We start from the raw sequence: 22500 nt of genomic DNA, 5'->3' as shown, positions 1-22500 counted from the left end.
GGTGCAAGATGTTTAGGGTGTTTCATTTATGACCCTCTCTTCTCCGTCAGGTGATGCAGTCGCTCAGGTTTGCTCTCCAGCCGGCCGTAGTCAATATCTCTGTGAACTGGACCGTTCCTGAAGGCGTTACGGTGGAAATGCTGTCTCCACCTATTAATGCCCTGTTCCAGGGTCAGAGGGCTCTCATCTACGCACAGATTAAAGGACAGGTGAAAGCTATGAATGGTTTTATCTAAATGGATTCTGGTGACCTGCACCATTCATTTGTTTTAAACCAAGCGCTCAACAACCAGTAGACCGCAAACCAAAGCCGGCATGTTATTTATCTTTTAGTCGCTTTATGATGTAAGAAAAATTGCTGTGTCCTAACCATGATTTGAGGTGACACTGATGTGATAAAAGTAGGGCTGCCACCTGATAGTCAGTTAACTGCTGGGGCCGGATTCACGAAACATTCTTAAGAATAATTTTCTTCTTAACTGCCATTTTCTTATTTTTTAAAATAAGAAAAAAATTGCGAATATTTTGTATTCCCAAAAAAAACCGTTTTAAGAATATTCTTATCTTTTTACTTAAGATTGTTCTTAAGACAAAAATTTAGAAAATTCTAATTCTTGAAAAGAATATTCTTAAAAACCATCGTAAATAACTTCTTAAAGTTAGGATAGCCCGAAACTTGTCTTGAAACCCAAATAGTAAGAATTATTTAATTAATTTATTGGTTTATTTTAAATTAACTGTTATATTTAAGCATTGCAACACTACTAGCTACATATAATACATATTAGGACTATTATTAGAGATGAGCACGAGTCGCTGAAGTGACAGCAGTGACTGATAATGTAAACAATGATCTGTCATGATTATGTATGACCCTACTTTTTGCCAACATCAAAACTTAGTAGCAACTCTACAAAATCGAGTCAGATAGGGAGATTTAATTGAACATTTTTTTATTTTACTTGGCCTATAAATACGACATAATCTTTGTTCGTATTTAGCGCATTATATGCATTACGCGTTGGCTGTAGCAGCGCACACACATACCTTAAGCGTTCATTCAGACGAGGGAACAAAAACAACACAAAAGTGAATAAAACTGATCGCCAAAGCTTAAGACAGACCCTTTAAAAGTAACAGTTCAAAAACACGGCGCATTAAAAACATGAAGCCGAGCACCAGTCAAGTTCATGATGAAACACTTACAATATCAACAAAAATTTGTGCCTTAACTAACAGGACACGCTTTTTGCCTTCTTGGTGTTGTTGAACTGAAGCACTTCAGAAAAATAAACAAAACTCCATGTATAAACTACATGTCTCACAGACATGAAAAGTATATTTACAGAAAGCTAAAATGTCTACTTTAAAATGGGCCAATTGCAATTCAGAACAACTACTTGTCGCATCACATTTAGTTTAGACACCACATGATACACGTGATCGCTAATTTCTTTTAAATAGTTGAAGAGCCCTGTAAATGTCTTATGCATCAAATGTGTTACTTTCTCTTTCTTCCTCATCATAGAGTTCAGGAAAGACGGAAGGAGCTGTAACGGTGAAATACAGGCTGAGAGATCAACCAGTGACTAACCAGCTTCAGTTTACTCTTAAACCAACAGAAGACACAGGGTAACACTCACTCACTCACTCACTCACTCACTCACTCACTCACTCACTCACTCACACACACACACACACACACACACACACACACACACACACACACACACTCACACTCACACTCACACTCACACTCTCTCACACACACACACACACACACACACACACACACACACACACACTCTCACACACACTCTCACACACACTCTCACACACACTCTCACACACACACACACACACACACACACACACACACACCAATGTATTGAACAGAATCATGAACAGGACATCAATCTTGGGCCGGATTCACGAATATCTTCTTAAGAAATAAATTAAGAAATTTCTTAAGATAAATTCTAAAAAGTTCATAAAGAATGTTCTTAAGTGCAATTCTTGAAAAAATCTTAAGAAGTTATCAAATATGTTCTTAAGAAAAACAATTATACATCTACCTGAGTGAATACATGGCTGAAGACGCATTTATAAACACTTCAACATCTTTTTTGCGGTTTCTGCAGATTATCCTAATAATCATAAGCACGCACATTTTCATCATGAGCTTGACTGGCGCTCGGCTTCATGTTTTTAATGCGCCGTGTTTTTGAACTGTTACTTTTAAAGGGTCTGTCTTAAGCTTTGGCGATCAGTTTTATTCACTTTTGTGTCGTTTTTGGTCCCTCGTCCGAATGAACGCTTCCAGTATGTGTGTGCACTGCTACAGCAAACGCGTCCTGCACATATGCACTAAATACGGCCAAAAATTATGTCGTATTTATTGGCCAAGTATAATAAAAAAAATGTTCAATTAAATCTCCCTATCTGACTCGATTTTGTAGAGTTGCTACTAAGTTTTGATGTCGGCAAAAAGTAGGGTCATACACTACACTCATATACAGTCACTGCTGTCACTTCAGCGACTCGTGCTCATCTCTAATAATAGTCCTAATATGTATTATATGTAGCTAGTAGTGTTGCAATGCTCAAATATAACAGTTAATTTGAAATAACCCAAATACATTAATAATTTGTACTATTTGGGATTTAAGACAAGTCTCGGGCTATCCTAACTAATAACTAAGAAGTTATTTACGATTGTTTTTAAGAAGATTCCTTTCAAGAATTAGAATTTTCTTAATTTCTTAATTCTTAACAATCTTAAGTAAAAAGATAAGAATATTCTTAAGACGATTTTTTTGGGAATACAAAATATTCTTAACTTTTTTCTTATTTTAAAAAATAAAAATAAAATGACAGTTAAGAAGAAAATTCTTCTTAAGAATGTTTCGTGAATCTGGCCCCTGGAGTCTCAGAGGGTTAGTGATTTCTTTAGTTCAAAATAATGAGATAAAGTACTCATATTTTGGTAAAATAAAACAATTTATTAAAGTACAGTACTGTTTACTTTATTGCTTTTTTTTCCCCTGTGTCACTTGAAATGTCAGTTTTGAATCGTTGTTACCAAAGGCAAGACGTGAAGAAAAATAAATGATCAGTTGTGGGACAATATTCTGTCGTAAATTCCGCTACTGGAAATGAATTACTGGTTGAAATGGCCAGATCTCATTGAAGTTCACACACCCTTTTGGTCTGTGAACTGGATCTCGCCCGGGACGGGTGCTGTCTGTTGGAGTTTGGTCAGGACCGCTTCCAGAAATCACTGAGGCTGCTCTCTTGAGAATGATTTCAGCATAAAGATGCAGAGGTCATTCCCAAAACTTTGCGGTGTTTGTGTCGAAAAAACGGTTTATAGCCTAGAAAGTGTACTCCCTTTATTATCAATAAAAAGCATCATTCATCTTAGTTTGTCGCAATCTCAGAAAGTTCTGTTTTAATCAAGAAGCTCTCTCAACTGCACAATGAATCTCTTATTTACATTCTGTCTGCATGAAATGATTCACAAATGTGCAAACTCAGCTGCTTTCAGTGGTGAGTGAATTCTGATAAACTTAAATGTTTCTGATTGGCCATTGTGTTCAAGAAATCAACAGATATGTCTGTGATTGGCTACACTCCTGATGCTGCAAAAACACGTGGAATATTTGGCCAGAACTTTAAATGCTTATTAACACCCCCAGCCAATGTCGCCTGTTAGGGCAATTATAGATGTGACATGAATCAGTACAAAGAGGATTGGGATGAAATGACCTAAAACTCATGTTTGCATTCACATTAGTGACACTGTATCAGGGCCGTGTCTTTGACAGTGAAGATTGTCTTTACAGGTTTGTGTTTGTTGCAGACTGACGATCCACCGGCTGGCGGCCCGGTCTGTGATCCGCTCTCTGGAGCTAGAGCAACGAACCGGAGGAGCAGACGCGGAGAACATCAAGAGAAGGATTGTGGAGCTCAGCGTTCAGGCAGGAGTGAGCAGCGTTCATACGGCCTTCATCGGCGTCAATAAAGACAGCAAACAGACTGTGAAAGGGCCGCTGCTGCAGAGGAGAGTGCCGGTACCAAGTACGTTCTGTCTGTCTCTGTGTGTGTGTGTTCACTGATTTATGGTCCGTTTAGAACATTCCTGATCATGGAGAGCCACTGTCCTGTGGAGTTTAGATCCAACCCTAATTAAAAATATATGGACCTGCAAAAGAAGGTCTACAGGATGACAAGAAACTTTCAGGAAAGTGAATTTGAGATGATTGGAACTAAATTCTGCAGGACATTAGCGATCCAGGATGAGGATTAGGGTTAGAAGTCTTACAAACATGATTTCATAATCGGTTTTCCTATCACATAGTAGTAGACATATAATAATTTGGTGTACTCACATCATTAACATGTGACATTTCAATTCTTTATCAGATATGATGCCTGCATTTTGTGGTGGCCCAGTGAGAATGTGTGGTAAGAAACAACTAGAAATATTCTGTTTTCATGGGTTAGTCCAACTCTCTGTTATTGAAAAAGCACCTGGTTTGGTTATGCTGATGATTACATAAACCTTAGTATCTCAGGAAGGTCATTGCACCTTAGAACAAAACTGATCTCTAGCTCAATTTTATTTGACATCGCACAATATAAGGGAGTTTTTTATTTTACATCTCACAATTGTGATGTAAAATAAATTTGTGATTCTGTCAGATGTGTTTTTAAAGTGTGTGTTTTTTATTTTTTTTATACAGTATCTGCTTTTCTCTGTTTTCTTAGCAATGGGGGCTCCCAAAATGAATATTAAAAACAGAAAGTGTAAGAGGAATACACAGAAATCAGCACTTCACTGAACTCATCTTATTTTTTGTTGTCTTTTTTTGTCTTTTATTTTGTCACTCATTGACTGATTGCTTTTAGCATATGCCCATAATAACCCAGGGTTTTCTCTCTGTTTTCTTAGCACGGATGGCTCCCATGATGCAATGTGCAATGCGTAAGAGAAATACACAGACAATCAGCACTTTATTATACTCATCTTATTTTTTATGTGTTTTCTCCCCTCATTTAATTGTCTGTTATTTTCTCGCTCATTGACTGATTGCTTTTAGCATATGCCCTTAACAACCCAGGGTTTTCTCTCTGTTTTCTTAGCACGGATGGCTCCCATGATGGAATGTGCAATGCGTAAGAAATACATAGACATCAGCACTTCATTATACTCATCTTATTTTTTATGTGTTTTCTCCCCTCATTTAATTGTCTGTTATTTTCTCACTCATTGACTGATTGCTTTTAGCATATGCCCATAATAACCCAGGGTTTTCTCTCTGTTTTCTTAGCACGGATGGCTCCCATGATGGAATGTGCAATGCGTAAGAAATACATAGACATCAGCACTTCATTATACTCATCTTATTTTTTGTGTTTTCTCCCCTCATTTAATTGTCTTTTATTTTGTCACTCATTGAATGATTGTTTTTAGCATATGCTCATAACAGCCCTCTGTTTTCTCTGCAATGGCTCTCCCAATGAAATTTGGTTCTCCAATGCGTGAGAAAATTATACATTGAATTGACTGAGCTTTTTTTTGTTCTTTTCTTAAAGTGTAAATCAATCAATTGCCTTTTCATGAATGTCACTGACTCTTTGAATGATTGTTCTTTAGGATTTGCCGACAGAGATATTGAATGTGATGCCGCGTCATCTGAGGGTAAATCAGGCTCAGATTTTCAAAACAATGCAATTTTTGTGAAAATACTCTGGTACCTCATATTCCATATGGATGTTGCCAGTTGAAATGCATATAAATATCTACTTATGGAAATAATTAAGCATTTATTAGCTCTCAGCAATTTATTTAGTGCAAAAACACTGCATGTAAATGTTTCTGAATGAATCTATTTAACATCAGATTAAAAATGGAAAGGAATGATTGTGTTTTCTTCACTTTATTCCAGTGATGGGATTAAAAAGTGAAAAGTACATTACAACATACAGTTGTCATGAAGTAGCCGGTATTGAGCATCATGCTTTTCATCATAGAAATTTTGTCAGTGAGGATTTGGTTATATTGGGTTAGAATTACATTATCTTTTTCTGAAGTGTCTTGCACTAATGAAATGTTTTGAGGATGTCATCATAACAGCTGGACTGTCTTGTTTAAGTTTAGAAATGGCAAAAACTCGCTGTGATGTTTCAGAACATTGAAAAAGAGTCCTTTCTGGCACCCGTTTATATACGTCTGTTACAAAAACAAAATGAATAAGGCTCAAGGCAGTTGTTGCTGCTTTAATTAGTTTAATTTGACCTGTCTAAATCATAAGCGGATCAGAAAAAATGCTGCTATGGGTATCCAGATGACTTCTGTCTGAACTGTGTGTGTATTTTAGAAGAAGCTGAGGTCCAGAAGGACCCTTTGCTCCAGCTGATCTCTCTTCAGAAGGCCACGGGATGCTGGGAGCTGAACGCCTCATTGGCTGCTGTGTTTGGGAAGGCTGATGTCGAGGTGACCAATGGGAAAGCAGCACAGGTGGGACACATGATGTCATATCCTCAGACAGGGTGATGATTAGTTCAGTGTGTGCGTGTTTGAGCTGTGGTTGTGTTTCAGGTGGACGGGTCGGTGTGGGCGACTGTCCTCGCTCTCATCTGGTTATACGCGTATAAATTAGATCAGCAGGTTGAGTGGCAGTTCGTGGCCATGAAAGCGGCGTCATGGATCCGCTCTCAGAAACGTGAGAAAATATTCCTCTGTTGAACTATTCTACACCACATATTCTGTGAGTTAGTGCTTTCCATGTTCTTTCACAGTGATGATCTGAGCTCAGGGTTTGTGTGTGTTTTTCAGCGGACGGCCTGTCTCAGTGTGTGTGTGACGGGAACATCCTGTTGGGATGTCAGGTGACTGAAGACACACTGGGAATCTGAAGACTGCAAATTCAGTGCTTATCAAAGACCAAATATGTGTGTTTTTTTCTGGTGTGGTTTTGAAACGACAGAGCAATTTGTAGTGTATTTAAGTCCTAAAATGCATGTCGTTCCTCCAAGTATGGTTGTAGAAATATATAATCTTATAGTTCTGAATTCTCTATCATATTTCAGTGTGTGTGGTTTAGAGAGCAGATTGTGCCAGTGGGTAAATGCCAAGATGTTTAATCAAAAAGTATTTTTTCACTAGCCATAATTACAAGATATGTAGAATTGCATTTTAATGCATTACGATTAAGAATTACATCAATTAGAATAAAGAAATATATCATTATGAACTGCCAAGAATGCTAATTATAATAATGAAAACAGAAAATAAATATACAGAGAAATGTTCCCAGAACACTGATTATTGTGAATTGTTCGTGGGTAGATTTTGTGCTTTTCTTCTTCTGTTTGTCTGCTTCATTGAACGACAATAAGCAGTATACAGTGAAAATCTCTATATATGTGAGGTATGATAACAGTGCTGCACAGATCAGGCCTGTATTCACAAAACATCTTAAGGCTAAAAGTAGCTCATAACTTGCCGATTTAGAAGAGCTGTAAGAGTATTTCACAAAGCATTTTAGCAATAAAACTCGCTCCTAAATCTGTGAAACATTAGGAGTAGTGAAGAGGACTCCTAAGTCACTAAGACCAAAGCAGTCTGCCTTGAAACTTTATTTACGTATGTTTTCCCACACAACTTTTTTGGTTTTAGAGGTCATTCCAACTCCAAATTTTCTTTTGATTATATCCTTGTTTTCATTAACAGGTTAGGCAAGAAGTAACCGCTGTTCTTGTATCCAGTTTGGTTTTGTTTTAAGTTTGCATATCTTACTTACAGCCATGATTATTCTACTCTGTTGATAAAATGGCTGGTTATATGCGTATCAGCTAATTGTTTATGAGAAGCACACATGTAAAAGGCTGACAATCAGCTGAACATATGCTTGTTTAATTATTGACATTTAGCCTGCATTTTAAAATCTTTATTTGAATGTGGTCCCGCCCCTTATTCTCAGTTTAAGACTTCTCTCTATTCCTTGGTAAAAGTTTGTCTCAGCAGCTTTGGGAATAGGTTTTAAGAGAAAACTCTGAAACAGGCCTGTATCAGATTAATTAATCAAAATCACTCCCATGCCTAGAATAGATATACAGGTCCTTTTAAAAAAATTAGCATATTGTGATAAAGTTCATTATTTTCTGTAATGTACTGATAAACATTAGACTTTCATATATTTTAGATTCATTACACACTAACTGAAGTAGTTCAAGCCTTTTATTGTTTTAATATTGATGATTTTGGCATACAGCTCATGAAAACCCAAAATACCTATCTCAAAAAAATAGCATATCATGAAAAGGTTCTCTAAGCGAGCTATTAACCTAATCATCTGAATTAACTAATTAACTCTAAACACCTGCAAAAGATTCCTGAGGCTTTTAAAAACTCCCAGCCTGGTTCATTACTCAAAACCGCAATCATGGGTAAGACTGCCGACCTGACTGCTGTCCAGAAGGCCATCATTGACACCCTCGAGCAAGAGGGTAAGACACAGAAAGATATTTCTGAATGAATACGCTGTTCCCAGAGTGCTGTATCAAGGCACCTCAGTGGGAAGTCTGTGGGAAGGAAAAAGTGTGGCAGAAAACGCTGCACAACGAGAAGAGGTGACCGGACCCTGAGGAAGATTGTGGAGAAGGACCGATTTCCAGACCTTGGGGGACCTGCGGAAGCAGTGGACTGAGTCTGGAGTAGAAACATCCAGAGCCACCGTGTACAGGCGCCAGATCAAGCACCTTTTGAACCAGAAACAGCGGCAGAAGCGCCTGACCTGGGCTACAGAGAAGCAGCGCTGGACTGTTGCTCAGTGGTCCAAAGTACTTTTTTCGGATGAAAGCAAATTTTGCATGTCATTAGGAAATTAAGGTGCCAGAGTCTGGAGGAAGACTGGGGAGAGGGAAATGCCAAAATGCCTGAAGTCCAGTGTCAAGAACCCACAGTCAGTGATGGTCTGGGGTGCCATGTCAGCTGCTGGTGTTGGTCCACTGTGTTTTATCAAGGGCAGGGTCAATGCAGCTAGCTATCAGGAGATTTTGGAGCTCTTCATGCTTCCATCTGCTGAAAAGCTTTATGGAGATGAAGATTTCATTTTTCAGCACGACCTGGCACCACAGTGCCAAAACCACTGGTAAATGGTTTATTGACCATGGTATTACTGTGCTCAATTGGCCTGCTAACTCTCCTGACCTGAACCCCATAGAGAATCTGTGGGATATTTTGAAGAGAAAGTTGAGAGACGCAAGACCCAACACTCTGGATGAGCTTAAGGCCGCTATCGAAGCATCCTGGGCCTCCATAACACCTCAGCAGTGCCACAGGCTGATTGCCTCCATGCCACGCCGCATTGAAGCAGTCAGTTCTGCAAAAGGATTCCCGACCAAGTATTGAGTACATAACTGAACATAATTTTTTGAAGGTTGACTCTTTTTTGTATTAAAAACACTTTTCTTTTATTGGTCGGATGAAATATGCTAATTTTTTGAGATAGGTATTTTGGGTTTTCATGAGCTGTATGCCAAAATCATCAATATTAAAACAATAAAAGGCTTGAACTACTTCAGTTAGTGTGTAATGAATCTAAAATATATGAAAGTCTAATGTTTAGCAGTACATTACAGAAAATAATGAACTTTATCACAATATGCTAATTTTTTGAAAAGGACCTGTATATCAATAAAGTGGAAACACAGTGGAACAGCACTTTTCAAATGCTCCAACACCTATATGGAGAAAGGTGAGCTGTGGGGACATCCCTAGACTTACTCAGGACAGACATCAGTGCACTTCATCCACAGGAGTTTGGAGCAATAGAGGAAGTCCTCCGTGTGCTCTCACCATTCCAGCAGGCTACAGTAGAACTATCTGAGGAGAAACATGTCTGAAGTTCAAAGGTCATTCCACTGATGACAATCATGCACCATTCATTTCAGGGAGAACAAGTCAGGTATTTATTTGTGCATTTATTCAGCAGTTAAAACATTCATAGTGATGTTCATTTTGCAAATGTGACCAAGCCATTTTAAATTGATTAGGTTGGCCATGGACATTTTAAAAGAACTGCCAGAAAACCTGACCAGAGAACATATATGGAACATAGAGTCCATGAGTGTAAAAGGGGAATGTGCCACGATCATCAGAAGCAAAGAACTCAGCCAAAACAACATCTCAACAGGCAACAAGTCAATTGGCTACAGTATATACATACATATGTATTTTTTTTATTATTTTGTCAAATTAGTAATATTTAATATTAAATTAATATTAGTGTGTGATACATTTGCAGTCATATTTCCCTTCAAATTGTATAGGTGGAGACCTGTGGCACCTGCTAGATATTGCTGTGGACCAGAATCAAAAACCTGTAATGCCAACGCTGATGCAGTAATAGAGGTTGACCGATACCTAATGGAAACCAACACACAACAGTTATTTCTCAATAAAAACCAGTAAAATAGCCATTTTTTGTGCCCACATTATTCTTCACACAGTTACACAAGCACATTTAATAACCACATAATCCATGGATTTTTGTGTATAACATTTATACATCCCAGATATAAAGTATATATAGAATAACTCCTATACCAGATTAAGGATTTATACAGACAATGTCATTACTATACATACAAGTCAATTACATGTTCTTTAAGTTATAAAAATGCAACAATTTCTCACTTCCTGTGGGCATCCACAACACACTTAAACAGTATTTTATTGTAATACATTGAATAATATTGCCTTACCACATTATGGTACATAAAAAAATATTATCAGCATATGATTTTTATTTGTGCACTATAAAGTACATCAAGGAGGTGGGTGTTTCATCCAGTGAAGCTTCATCCCAGATACAGCTGTTGTACATTCTATGATCCACTCGATGGCACTGTAATCGATAGTCTATACTCCAACACTTCAAATCTTTTCTCGGTTCCAGTTAGAGCAAAGCCGGATCCGGAGTGCCTGTGCCTGTTCCACACCAAGTGTTGTTTTTTTGTTTTTTTTAAATGGTCAATTTCTGACGCTGACATATACTCCAAGCAGCCATAATCAGAGGCAGTTCTCAGAGCTGTAGCTTTTCTAGCCACAACCATTTTATATCTGTGCTGTGGTGCATTATGGGAAATGGGAGAAACCAAGTGTAGAGGATGAAGGGGATTGTTTGTATTTTACCATTTGAATGCTTTACCAATGATGGAACATGTATAAATGTCTGATAATAATAATTTGTTAATGAGCACATGTAGTTTATAACTGAGGTTTGGTGATTTGATGGATTTAATTTCTGTTAGCTTGTGTGGCTGTCAATGGTTTTGCCCATTGCTATAAATGCTCACAAGCTGGGCTGGACCTGATTTATCAGCGTGAGATGGCAGTCACAGTGAAAGGAAGCGGAAGGAGATGGTCATGCTTGAAGGTATGTGATTATTTACGAGGATTTTTAAGTAAATGTTTTGAGCTAATCAGGAGGTGTTTTTATGATTTGTTAACAGTCATTTTGAAGGTAGATGAATGAAAATGTGTGCAGTTGATTAAATGTGGCAGCTGAGCTGCATCAAGAGGGAAATGATATCAGATGAGGATTTTGGTCTGTTGTATTTGCCTTATACTTTTTATTCTTTGTCTTTCCATCCTTTTCATCTGTTGAGCATTTTATTTAAGAAATCTTTCTTCTACTTTTTCAGCTCTGTGTTTATGTACAAGTGTTTCTTTATTGTAATGTGGACTGTGACTACACAATGATTGGGATCTTTTAAAGCCCAAATGCAGAGTTTATAGCTTGACAGTGTCCGAGTTTTGGTTTTCACATAATTTGCTCTGGTTTTTGCTCTTTCAGATCCTTTGCTTTCACTGTGGCACTGATTGGTTGTTGCTGTTAAACTGTTGAAGTGTTTTATTACAATTTTGTGGCTTACACATGTTGTACATCAATGGCCCTTTGAGTTCACGTATCTTAAGGTGCCTTTTTCTCTTCCAGTGAGCATCAGCATGACTCTTACATCTTATTACTGATGTTACTGTGATTCTGGACTATATCAGGGATCCTCAAATTTGCCACAATCCATTTTTCTGCAGAGCTTTGTTCTAACCCTAATCAAACACTCCTGAGCATGCTTGTCAATGTCTTCAAGATCATTAGAAAAGCACAGGTAGGTGAGTTTGATCAAGGTTGGAGCTAAACTCTGCTCTATACTGACATCTACCAATATGAAATAGCTTGGTCTCTGTTGCCGCCTCTGACTGGACTTTTGATTTCATTTATTCCCCCTCCCTTTTAAGCTGAAAGGACAGTGGCGTTGATGGTTTGTCACCATCTGTACCCTTGGTTTCATACACGTAAAACTGAAGTGTCTCTATATAATGAAACCTTTTAACACCCATTTCTTGTCTATTGTCTACTTTCTTTAACTTCTGGTTTATTGAAGTGTCTAAATGCCTCTGTAGACACATGCTGGGTCTGACACTAGAATATCAGTGAAACTGCAATGTTTGCTGATAAAGTTACTGTCTGTTGGTGTGGCTGCTATATTTAATTTTATATTATAGAATATTTTATCTTCTGTCTTTGTCCTTTGTAATGGTAGTGAACTTTTGTCTTTACTCAACTCTTAATTGAAACTCTAATTTGACTCCAGGGCCCGTATTCATAAAGATTCTAAGAATCCTCTCAGAAATCTTTTATTTTAGCTTAATAACTCCTACGTAGGAGTTTTAGCTTAAGAGTGATTCCGGATCAATCTAAGAGCAACTCTGAGCAAAGAAAAGACAAAGGCTGCGTCCGAAATCGCCTACTCAATGAGTAGGTACTTAATTTCAATAAGTACTTACTTAACGAGCGCTAAAAGAGTACCTACTCAACAGCCAAATCTCGTTGAGTATGGATGCGTTCCGCCATGTTGACGTTATCATGTGACCTATGACGTTATAAAAAGCGCAACATGAAATGATATGAGCGACGGATTTAATTCATCTATCTGTAAACATTTTGATGTTGATGAAATTTGCTTATTTTGGATTGATTGAAGTTTTTATATTTTTAACAATACTAAAATGACTAAAACCCCCAAATTTGTTGTCTTGAATATGTTAATGGGCAAAATTGTGCAAAACTAGCTTAGATCTGATTTGTTTTCCTTTTTCTTGCTGAATTTCTCTGTCCTTTCATCCCTGAAACTTAAAATAATAATAAATAAATAACAAAAACAAATGCAATTTTTAATTCATTGCGATTTTATGAATATTCAAATATATTTAATATTTTTTTCTGTATCAAATCTTGTACTATGTACGCAAACCTTTTATAGTTATGTTTTCTGTCATGATTGTTCTTTGTTAAAGATACTTAAGTCTTTCCCTGAGTTTGTATGGAATTATAAATTCTGCAGTAATAATAATACAAAAATTTGAGCGACAGCGACACCTCATGGCATCAGTAACATGACAACCCTACCTAGTACGCTCTCCTCCATGTTTACAACATCTGCACAAAAGAGACGTCGATCAGTTGTTCAAAGATCTTACCTTTGGAGAAGACTGTTGATTTTACACTCGGAAAATTTAAGTATTACTATTTAGAAATTAAAATAACTTTAGAATGCATTGCTAGCCCACTCCAACACGTACCAACAATAATGATAAATGCTGACTAATAATTAATGATATTTTTAGTTAAATAAGCATAATGTTGTTGTTTTTTTCAATGAAATAATGAATAAATGCATACGCTTATGAAAATGTTATATTTTATTTACTGACAACATCAGGAAACATAAATAAATTAGTAAAATAATAAAAGTAACCATGAACATAAATACATGGAACAAAGCTTTATTAAACATATTGGTCTTCTAGTCTTTTTGATGAAGAGACCGCAGCAACATCTGGTCCAGATGAGACAAAGGGCAGGTGGAGTGATGGAGGGTCTCATTTCCAGGATGCTGCTGTGGATTTCTCCTTTCTTACTGCACACACCAGTCTGCAGACATTTCAGATCATACAAAGATGCACAAATATAATACAAAATCTGTCATTTTAACAGCACAGGGTCATTAGATCTCTGTATTGGAAGTTACAAAATGATCAATCTTTATATTAAGTTTCAGATTTTACTTTTCCCCAAAAATGCTGCTGTCACCTTTCCTTTCAGGTCCTGCTCCACCACAAAACATCTGCAACAAAGTCACATAAATCAAGAATCAGAAAAGTTCTGTTATAGCTCTGTTTGAAATGAGTTTGAAGTTCAGTTAGGCCTACTATATGTATATGTGTTTATTTACATTACTTACATTAATGTAAAGCAGTGACAGTGAATTCTCACATAACGTCCATCACTCACTCAGATGTTTTGTGTTGTGTGTTGCTCTAGTCTAGAACATTTTCCTGTCATTTGTTAAATAGACATTTATTAAACGTCTTTAAAATGTATATGTTTTATGTAAATCCGCTTTTAAAGACGTGCGTGTGCTACGTGAAGCTTAATGTTCGCTATACGTCATAAAACATGTTTTAACAGCGAAATCACAAATATACTATAGCATACTGTATAACATCTTGGCACCTTATGCAAATCAACAGTTTACAATAAAGTAGCTCAACAAATATGATTTTTAAGACAGGGAACCGTGTTTTGGTTGTAATACTCACATTTGTAAACACCCTCGTCGTGGTTCTCAATCACGTTCGATGATGACGTTTTGGCCTCCTGTGGACTCCTGGGATTGAAAAGTATCCATCGATGAAGACTTCAGGATCTGGGCTGAAGCAGTAGGACATCCGGGGATTTCTCGCCTACTCTTTTGTGAATACTGAGGTTTCGGACGTACTTCTTTCTTCACGTACTCTTTTTTTCCTACTATATAGTAGTTAAGTAGGCATATTCGGACGCACTTTAAGTAGACGTACACCCGAATCTCGCGAGAATTAGTGCATTCGCCTACTAATTCTCGCCTACTCTTTTATAAATACTTAGGATTCGGACATACTTATTTGCTCGCCTACTGCTTTTCCCTACTAAATAGTAGAGAAGTAGGCGATTTCGGACGCAGCCAAAATTTTATCTTAGTGTGGAGGCGGGGTCGACCCCGTTGCTAGCGATGACACAGAATTTTAAAGACTGTGATTGGTTGGTTGTCCAAGAAGGAAATAAAAGAGTACTTTTAAGTGTAGGGTCTAGTTTAAGCCTTCACTTTGAAATTATAGGCATAATTTTTCCTGTTTTACCGCAACACACATATTATGTAAGTTTATATATTTTATATGTTTATATATATTTTTGTTTACCACGCTGTTAATGTTGTATTTAATGTATTTGATAGGTAATGAACAGCAGCACATTGCGGTTGTGAAAGTGCTGTAATTGTTTGTGTGATCTCTTTGCTTATAGAAGGTTGTGAACATACCCAAATTATTACTGCTGCATAGTTGCATTGTTTCCAGTTGCCAAATAAGTTCATGTAATAAATGTAGTGATTTCTTCCATTTCTGCACTATGTCAGAGATGTTAGCATGTCTCTAATAAAATCAGTCACAAACATTATCTCTGCACAATCTCATGTGTAGCATCAGTGAAATCACTGTCATGCATTGTGTGCAAATATTGCATTGCCCTCCTCATGTTTTGTCAGTGTTATCCACTGCTAAAGAAACTCTTAAGCCTCTTAAAAGTCCTCTTCCCTACTCCTAACAATTTGGACCTTAAGACCTCTTTTAAGGGTTAAGATTCTTTCTGAATTACTTTTTTCTTTACTAGGATTTTTTTCTTTAATTTTAAGGGAAAACGCCCACTTTTCTAAGAATTCTCTTAGAATTTTGTCACTAGGAGCAACTCTTTGCACTAAGATTCTTTATGAATACGGGCCCTGGTCTTCAGTGTGCATATTGGTTCCAAACCACCCCAATCCTACAGTTTTAGGAGTACTACTTTGTAAAGAGGCAAACAGAAGATGGTCAGTTGTTGTCATTCATTTGCCCTTAAGTGGTGTTATTAGATGTTGGGTTCGGCCCTAGATTGTGTACAGTTATCCGTAAGCAGCTTAAGGTCCATTTACAGTAGCAATGTGCTCGCGAAAGTACTTCTAAATTTTTTTTTTTTTTTTTTTTTTTTTTTTTTTTGATGAACGATCCATTCACCCTATTGTCGTTCCAGTGTGAATACTATCTATTGTCGTCATTGTACAATGAAAGTCGGCGGGCAGCATTGGAACCAACTGCCTTTCAACTAACCTTTTAATCTTTGTTGCATTGATAACCACTTTTGGGTAAGGAATTTATTAGGAAAAATTAAATTTATTTTGCAGTACAAATCTGTCCTGTGGAGAAGGTAAAGGGATTTTTCACCTGAATATGAAATGTTGCTTATTTGGTCAAGTGGTTCCAACCTTCTTCTGGACATGATGTTTGTTAAACAGTTTACAACAATCATTTTCAGAAGTCTATCTATACTCTGCTTATTTTGAGCTTTGTCTGATACATGAATTTGACCAAAGAACAAAGTGACCTCACCCTGGATCTACTTCAACTTTGAGGAAGGTGTTGAAGAACAGGTGTGCTGCTTTCTAATATTGGGGTTGAAAATACTGTTTTGTGCAACAGTTTTAAATGTTATGCAATTACTAATATTTAGTGTTTTGTTCTCTAGGTGTGCTGGACAACATTGAGCTAGATGTGCTGTTATTCTCTCTTAAGGATCCACTCGTTGGCTTTGTCTACAGTGTAGCCCATTAAAGGCATAAAAAGCCCCAAAAATATAACATAATGGTTCCGTCAGGTACTGATGAGGCCATATGAACATTCTTCAGGAGTTGACCAGATGAGAAGAGTCCCTCATAAACTAAATGGAAACCGGTGACGCTAAAATATTAACACAAAGAGTTGCTCTGGTTTACTGCTTGAGGTTACACAAAGGTAGTGGTGGTTTAGAAACCAAACTGCTATGAAGGCCACTAACGCAAGGCTGTAGGTAAGTACCAAATTTTTCCTTTTGTTTTATTTTATTTTTCTTATTTTATAGAACCAAGAGACCTTTTTGAGTGAAGTGGTGGTTTAGAGACCAGACTGTTTGAAGGCAGAATCTACCAATGCATGGCTGTAGGTAAGTGTCAAATTATTTTCTTCCCCCCACCCCCAGCTTGCTCACTCAATGTATTGTTTTTACGTCTGTCATCCATATATTTGTTCTTACTGCTGCCTGGCATGGTCATAGCCCTCAAACTGAAGCCACTCTGTTCATCTTTATGGAAGTAAATTCTACCAGAGGACACTGACACATTTGCGGATAAGAAACCATCCTTTATAAGAAACCATCCTTAATGCAAATAACTCATCCTAAATTTCATAAGATTAGGTTGAACTATATCTTCTGCCATATTGTCCTCGGGTCAGCTGGGCATCTTGAAGCTAGATGTGCTGTTTACATCTACCTTGATAGCATACAGATGTGTACCAATGCAATGCAGCCTTTGATCAACTGATGTTAAGTATGCTAATTAAGGAGCAGAACAGAAGGAAGTGTCAGTCACTTGCAGGTTTGTATCCAAAAGCGGTGTTTTATTTTAATTTATTATTTATAGTTCCTTGATGACTTTACATCCCTTGCAGCATTGAACATCCAGGGCCCTCATTTATCAATGGTGCGTACGGACAGATTTGTGCGTAGTGAGTGCGTAAGAACAATTTCACGCAAAGTGTGGGATTCACCAAGTTGTACTTATACGTAGAAATGTGTGTAAATATAAGCACACCTCTGAGCATGCTTACGCAGATAATCTAGTGGTAGAATAGCGACACTACACATAAAAAGCATTTAAGAGTGTCACAGTAAGCATTAAGCACTCCACATATGTCCTGTGTTTCCTTTAAAACACTCAATTTATAATTTGTCTAGTTTTAAACACGATGCTTAATTGGTGTCAAACCCTATAAAAGACAGATGTGAAATATATTTGTCTCAGTGCAATGGCTTATCTTGCGTTATTGGAAGACTTGGCAAACAATGCGCTCCGCAGAGAGCGCGTTTTCCAAGATCGCGCTGATCTGCTTGGCGAGAGCACAGAGTGGCTTCTAAGTAGGTACCGCTTTCCCAAAAATGTACTGCTGGATTTGTGTCGTGATTTAGGACCAGTGTTGGAGAGAGAAACAAATCGCACGAAAGCCATTCCCGTGCACATCCAACTCCTGTCCACCCTTGGATTTTTAGCTACTGGCACATTTCAGCGTGAGGTTGGAGACATATGTGGTATATCCCAGCCATCAGTGAGTAGGATCATGCCGGCAGTGTTGGATGCAATTATTTCCTTGGCCCCAACCTACATCCAGTTCCCTTATCGAAATCCTCAACAAGCCGCAATAAAACGGGACTTTCATGCCATTGCTAGATTCCCAAACATAATTGGAGCTATAGACTGCACCCATATCGCCATAAAAGCCCCATCAACCAACGAATTTAATTATGTAAATAGAAAAGGGTTTCATTCTGTTAACGTGCAAATAATTTGTGATGCAAATTTGTTGTTATTAAACGTCGTTGCGCGGTGGCCTGGAGGAACACACGACTCGTTCGTTCTGCAGAATAGCTCTGTGGGTGTGCGTCTCCAAGAAGGCGCTGTTGAGGATGGCTGGCTCATTGGTGAATTTAAGGCTACAACATGTTTAAAATGCTATTGTAGGGCTATGTACAATTACTTAAAACTATTTCATCATTAGGTGATCAAGGTTACCCGCTAAAGCCATGGCTAATGACCCCCCTAACCAACCTGAGGACCGAGCAGGAACAGGCGTACAACCGTGCCCATGCGCGCTCAAGGAGCACAGTTGAGCGCGCAATAGGCCTGCTGAAAGGACGATGGCTGTGTCTGTCAAGCACGGGAGGGACACTGCAGTATCAGCCAGAAAAAGCATGCAAAATCATCATGGCTTGCAGTGTGCTACACAACTTGGCCATCAGACAGGGCATCCCTCTGCAGGAACCCCCAAGACCAGACGGCCCTATGCCCGATGCAGTGCCCCTGCCACCTCCTAATGCCGCTGGTATTCAGACAAGACAGAGGATCATACAGACATTTTAGGTAAGTCTGGCCATTGGTCGAGTGCAGAAATATTACAGCGATTTCATTTTGTGTTTTGCAGCTTCGTGGAAACAAATAACTGAAATCACATTAGTCAGCGGTTTATGGTTTATTAGCAATTGTATTTGCGCAAGAGGCAATCTGTTTCAGAGACTCGTTGATTTGAATCAATACATTCGTTATGTTGCTCAGTTGATCCTTTAGGTCTTTAATGGATTTTGTTGTTTCCTCTTGATTTTGTAGCACCGCCTCACTCAGCACTCTTGGCGCATGGAAGGGGCAATGGATGGGCCCGGCTCCTCAAGCTCCTCATGCACAACGGGTGTCGCTATTAAGGAAACACATGTTCACATTAATTTAATTGAGTTTATCCTATGAATGATTTCATTAACAGTTTACAAATTGAAATAAAATGTATGCAAACACAATATCCTATTCCAGTTGGTTTATTTTACCTTCACTTTGGGTGTTAGATGGCCCGGTTTGTTCTGTCGCAAGAGCATCAGTGTCACCGTCCTTAGTAATCCCGGACAGAGCCGTGTCTCCGATGATGCAGGCTATGCGGTTGTCCAATGGGGAAAGTTCCGTTGTTGTCTGTCCTCCTCCAGTTGCGGACATTTCTCGTCTGTGTGCTGTGACACGTTTTTTAGCCAATACTTTAATATCAAACCATTTTTTTTTTAATTTCTGGGACAGTTCTCTCCTCAGATCCAACGGAATTAACTGCATTGGTGACATTCTCCCATGCAGCATTTTTTCTTTTATTTGTAATTCCTCCTGCAGTGAATGAACTAAACAATATTTGTTGGTTGGATTCAACTTCATTTACAAGTATCTCTAATTCTGTGTTTGTGAAGTTCCTCTTCTTTGCTCTCTTTGCCATTATTGCCGTGAGGAAAAAACACAATCACGTAATTTTTAAAGGGAAGTGTTGTCACCATATATGGTTAATTGGAGGCGTTTCCGAATGCTAATGACCATGAATGTGAACGAGCATGGTACTTACGCACATGTGGTATTTATCAACAATTATTGCTTACTCATGTGCGTAAGAACTGCGTGCGCACATTTGATGAATGCGGATTTTCTTGTACTTAGGCACATTCTAAATTTCATTCGTTGGACAAAATATAGAACCTTTTCTACGCACTGTTGATAAATGAGGGCCCAGAAGTCTCAGCCTGTGATGTGATTCTCTCCTCATTTTGGTGACCAAACCTGTGTGAAGACCTGAGGTTCTACCAGCAAATGTTCTTGGAACAAGGTTGCAGACAAGGCACAATATTGAAGTCCATTGTCTACATTATTAATGTTCTTTCAGCACAGTGCCTATGTCACATCATGTAGACCAAGAATGCCCCACTTCCTATTTACTGCTGTCTGGCAATTCCTAATGTCCTAATGTAGGTTTTATTCCAGATGTTGCCCCACTCTACACTACTTGGGTTTGACTGACCAGGACTTGACCAGAGGACAAAAACAGCAGGTTTCATTGTCATTTGTTCAGTAATCCCTTAAATATTTAATATTAAAAAAAAAAAAATCATATAGTTGGCAACAAATAAACATGACCTATGACTTTTAGGTGAGCTGGGCAGCTTCCTGAAGTAGTATGTTCTGATGATTGCAGCTCACTAATTTTTTGGTTTAGTCTGTCGCTGACAACTTTAACACTCTCCTAGGTAAGTCTCATTCCTAATTCAGGTCTTATCTCATTTGATCTCTGGAAATGTGTGGTACTTCAGTAAATTGTCAAACGCTTAAATGTCAGCTTTGCTTTATCTCCATTTGTGCATATAGTGTGCGCTTTTTATATATATATATATATATATTAGTTGAGCTGTGTGTGCATGAGCACTTGTATAGCTGTTTTTGTGAGGAGCGGTTTGACTTTTAGACCATTAAAGTTAGGACAGTTTTGTAAAGTAAACCTCAACCTGGCTGGTGCTCACTTTCTGAGCCCCTTTTAAAGCCATGTTTGAGGGTCAAAACTTGGTTTTAGGGATCAGGTTGTAATTGGGTAAAGCTTTAGGGCAAGAGTTTGTGCATTATTCAATATACACTACTCACAAATCACTCTCAATGTTCAGGAAAACTGCTTTCATTACGAAAGGCTGTAATACTCTGCCCTGTAACGGTCATTGGTGTAAGCATAACCATTATCTTCACGTGTCTGAAGTCTTTTTTTTTTTTTTTTTTTTATCTTAAATTCAGTTAAATTTATTATATGTCCTGGATCTACCTGGTGCAACTGTGACACATGTAGTTTGTGTGATATATATATATATATATATATATATATATATATTTTACCTCTTCAGTCACTGCGTCCATTGAAATGGACAATTTTATTGGTTTTAAAAAAGTGTTTTTATGAGCAATTTATGGTTACTGATTGTTCCTAGATCAACCAATCATAAAGAAGATGTCCCTTAATTTAATTTGGGTGAAACATGTTTTCTTCTCTGAAGTACCTGGAGATTTGCTTTGAATGCTCTGTGCATCTCTTTTGAATTTTGAGTGGTGAACATTAACCCTAATTCTGTGTATTTCAGGTAAGATGAGAAGCTTTTAGAAGAGTTGAATGTGCCGCTGTCCTGTTCCTTGATGGCATCTCGCTTGAATTCATTGAGCCTGATGTTGGTGAGTGCTGAAGTTGTTTTTTTCCTGAATTAGGAAGTTATCTGCTAGGGTTGTTTGCTGTTTGAAATGTGGAGAGCTTTCTTTGGTGAACTTTTAAGTGATTGATCCTGTATTTTAAAGTGTTGTCTGCCTCATGTTTCCTTGTACAGTGCTATAAGTCTTCATGTAAGTGCTACGTTTGTGTCCTGCCGGCCTTGTTTTACCTATTTCTGTGGATTATTAAAGACTGTTAATTGTGATTCTCACTTGTCTCTGCGTTCCTTGCTTTCTGAGAGGTCGCATTTACCAAAAATGGTCCGTCATTGATAGAAATTACAATAGATCATCCTCAGCGTAATCTGTCAGCGGCCTTTACATCTTTCTAAGTGTAATTCCAACCCCTGTTCAGTTGGTGGTGAGTGCGGTCCACTGTGACAGCAGAGCGCTGAATCCAGAAGAAAAAGTAAAACTGCCACAAATCTTTTGTTGTACGCTTGCTTACCCAGAAGTTACATTTTTACCACCCTGTTTGTTGAAAATCACAGACCATGTTAAAGACAAACACAACCTCTGCTGTAAGTTTGTATTTTATTGTCCTTTTTATTCCCTTATGTCATACCGGTTTTGTTTTCCCTTTAAAGTCAGTGTATTTTAGCAAATTTTGTCCCATTTCTCACAAACAACATTTAGAATTCTTATTCCTTTTTTATAGAAACATTTGATGTTGGTCATTTTGAATTTTGTATCACTTTGTAGTTTAGTGTTTGTGCCCATTTAATTCTGGTT

General features: G+C 37.9%; 1 protein-coding gene and 1 long non-coding RNA gene across 3 annotated transcripts in view; one reads left to right on the top strand and one right to left on the bottom strand.

The window, feature by feature from the left end:
• LOC141284823 (von Willebrand factor A domain-containing protein 5A-like) overlaps positions 1 to 7340 on the top strand; it is a 20127-nt gene extending 12787 nt beyond the window's left edge. The window contains exons 12-17 of one of the 2 annotated variants that reach the window (XM_073817843.1): positions 51 to 209; positions 1529 to 1632; positions 3863 to 4080; positions 6318 to 6523; positions 6605 to 6728; positions 6842 to 7340. In XM_073817843.1, coding sequence (XP_073673944.1) covers positions 51 to 209; positions 1529 to 1632; positions 3863 to 4080; positions 6318 to 6523; positions 6605 to 6728; positions 6842 to 6921 — 891 coding nt within the window. In that variant the 3' untranslated portion in view covers positions 6922 to 7340. Of the gene's footprint in view, positions 1 to 50; positions 210 to 1528; positions 1633 to 3862; positions 4318 to 4363; positions 4772 to 6317; positions 6524 to 6604; positions 6729 to 6841 lie in introns of those variants that run through there. The other variant, XR_012338494.1, reaches the window with a different exon arrangement.
• A 6517-nt stretch (positions 7341 to 13857) lies between these two features.
• On the bottom strand, positions 13858 to 15056 carry LOC141284213 (uncharacterized). Its single transcript, XR_012338376.1, has 4 exons — positions 14675 to 15056; positions 14317 to 14410; positions 14166 to 14199; positions 13858 to 14006 (listed from the first exon to the last, which is right to left on the bottom strand). It is a non-coding gene; the product is annotated as an uncharacterized lncRNA (long non-coding RNA).
• Positions 15057 to 22500: the final 7444 nt, after the last annotated feature.

The sequence above is a fragment of the Garra rufa genome, chromosome 14 (assembly GCF_049309525.1).
Source record: "Garra rufa chromosome 14, GarRuf1.0, whole genome shotgun sequence".
In the NCBI taxonomy this organism is placed as follows: domain Eukaryota; kingdom Metazoa; phylum Chordata; class Actinopteri; order Cypriniformes; family Cyprinidae; genus Garra; species Garra rufa.
This window is presented reverse-complemented; position numbering and strand designations above follow the sequence as displayed.